This window comes from Drosophila mojavensis, unplaced genomic scaffold (genome assembly GCF_018153725.1).
Source record: "Drosophila mojavensis isolate 15081-1352.22 unplaced genomic scaffold, ASM1815372v1 contig_80, whole genome shotgun sequence".
Taxonomy (NCBI): Eukaryota; Metazoa; Arthropoda; class Insecta; order Diptera; family Drosophilidae; genus Drosophila; species Drosophila mojavensis.
Window position 1 is genome coordinate 8,577,342 of NW_025318906.1, and position 2,312 is coordinate 8,579,653.

Here is a 2,312-nt window from a genome sequence, read left to right on the forward strand (position 1 = left end):
AATAATAAAATATGTGCAATTAAAATATAAACAAATAAATATAGTTTGCACATATTAAATAACAATTTTTAAAAATCGGTTATCGGAAAAATAATGATAACAATTATAAATTTATTATTATATAATTTGTAATATATACATTATTTATATATCTTCGAATATATATATATTATATTGTGCAGTTAAATTTTATATTTAGATAGTCTGAAAGATTTTTCAATAAAAAATAAAAATAAAATAAAATAAAATAAAATAAAAATTTAAATTGAGAAAGACTGAAAGAAATATGATAGATAAAATAAAAGATAGTTGTAAAATGTTTCGGGCAAGCGCCGACAATCCGGGATAGTCTCTATTATTCTCATACATTCATACACCCAAGAGTTGTTTGTCATTGTGTAAATAATATGAGATCGAAATTCATCGTATCGAATCAGAGTTTGGTCATTAGCAACTTCGTGACACGAGGCAATTTCTAAGCATAAGCTCACTCTCACGCTGTCATCTCTATTTCCTGGGCATGATTGAGGCTTTTCTTTGGCTGGCTCTACGGAGCCTTCAGCATAAATGAATTGTCAATTAGGCCCCAGCCCTCACAGTAACATATGTGAGTAGGCATATATTTAGTTTTATTTTGGATACTCATAAATTAGTTAAGTGCCACAAACACACAAAAAAGCCAATAAAACAATTTGTATATTTCTACACAATTACACAACCATTTGTAGTATAGTTTAAATTCATAGAATGCTATTAACTGAGAAGGACATCGATGGCATCATTAGCCAATTGTGCGGCCTCAAGGCCGGCTTTTGCGAGCTGGAGGCGCACGTGCTGGCCGCCCTCTGCGAACAGGTGCGCGAGGAGTTCGGCCGGAGTCCGATGCTGCTCGAGATGGACGGGCCGATCAATGTCTGTGGCGATCTGCACGGCCAGTTCGAGGATCTGTTGCGCATCTTCGAGGTGTGCGGCTGGCCGCCGAAGCACTGCTATCTGTTCCTCGGCGACTATGTGGACCGGGGCAAGAAATCCCTAGAGACAATGACGCTGCTCTTCGCCTACAAGCTGCGCTATCCGAGGCGAATGCATCTGCTGCGCGGAAATCACGAGTGCGCGAGCATCAATAAGATCTACGGTGAGGCTGGGATAACAAATAACTGTAGAAATGAATAACTGTATTCCCATATTGCACAGGCTTCTTTGATGAGATGAAGCGTCGCTATAGCATCAAGCTCTGGCGCAGCTTTGTGGATTGCTTCAATAATATGCCCGTGGCCGCTGTCATTGGCCAGCGAATCTTTTGCTGTCACGGCGGACTGTCGCCCCAATTGCAGAGCCTGCAGCAAATCCGGGACTTGCCACGGCCAACGGATGTGCCCACCTCGGGGCTGCTGTGCGATTTGCTCTGGGCCGATCTGAACTATAAGGGGCATGGCTGGGGCGTCAATGATCGCGGCGTTAGCATTACCTATTCGGAGGACATAGTGCGCGAGTTTCTGGTTCGCAATGATTTCGATTTGATTTGTCGCGCCCACGAGGTGGTCGAGGATGGCTATCAGTTCTTTGGACGTCGCCTGCTCATCACCATCTTCTCGGCGCCCAACTATTGCGGACAGATGAACAATTCGGGCGCTGTGCTCCGAATCAGTGGGAAGTTGGCCTGCTCGTTTACCATCATAAAGCCCATGGAGTATAACGCGTCCAGCAAGGACTTGGACAAGGCGATTGCACCCTACTGATGGAGCCTCGCGGTGTCTACTCCTCTGCCAGCAGCTAACTTTTTAACTGATTTTGTAACTTTATATATGTATATAATGTGAACATGTCCAAGACGAGTCTCATGGAAATCAAAGCGTTCGGCTTCACTCAACGGGCAGACATATTTGACGTGCATCTGGAGCTGTCGATTATGTGTATACATGTATATGTATATGCGAGTATATGCCTACTGATGGCTCTGGCAGGTACAGCAGGTCGCAACCTGTACAAAGGTCAACAGCTGGGCTCGTTGAACCCTGGACCCTAACGCCACATGTCAACGCCAGCTGACGGCCTCTCGAACTTTTGCACGCATTTTCTTGCGCTCTCCTGCTCTTTCTCTCTCTCTCTCTCTCACTCTCTGCTCTTTCTCTCTCTCTCTCTCTCTCTCTCTCTCACTCTCTGCTTCAGATATTTTCTTCTTTTGCTGCCTTTGATGTGCTGCTGCTAAAGGTAGCTTGTGTTTGCCATCGAATATGTAACGCATGACTGCATAGCTGGCAGCTTATTGAACATCGATTATATAGCACACACAGGGGCAGCTCATAGGCAAA

At 44.0% G+C, this 2,312-nt stretch overlaps 1 protein-coding gene across 1 annotated transcript; it reads left to right on the forward strand.

Annotated features, from left to right (window-relative positions):
* The first annotated feature begins 382 nt into the window (after positions 1 to 382).
* On the forward strand, positions 383 to 1,847 carry LOC6579129 (serine/threonine-protein phosphatase PP1). The gene is made up of 2 exons (XM_002004990.4): positions 383 to 1,135; positions 1,195 to 1,847. The coding sequence occupies exons 1-2, from the start codon at positions 748 to 750 to the stop codon at positions 1,737 to 1,739; spliced, it is 933 nt and encodes a 310-aa protein (XP_002005026.1). The 5' UTR covers positions 383 to 747; the 3' UTR covers positions 1,740 to 1,847.
* The last annotated feature ends 465 nt before the right edge of the window (positions 1,848 to 2,312 follow it).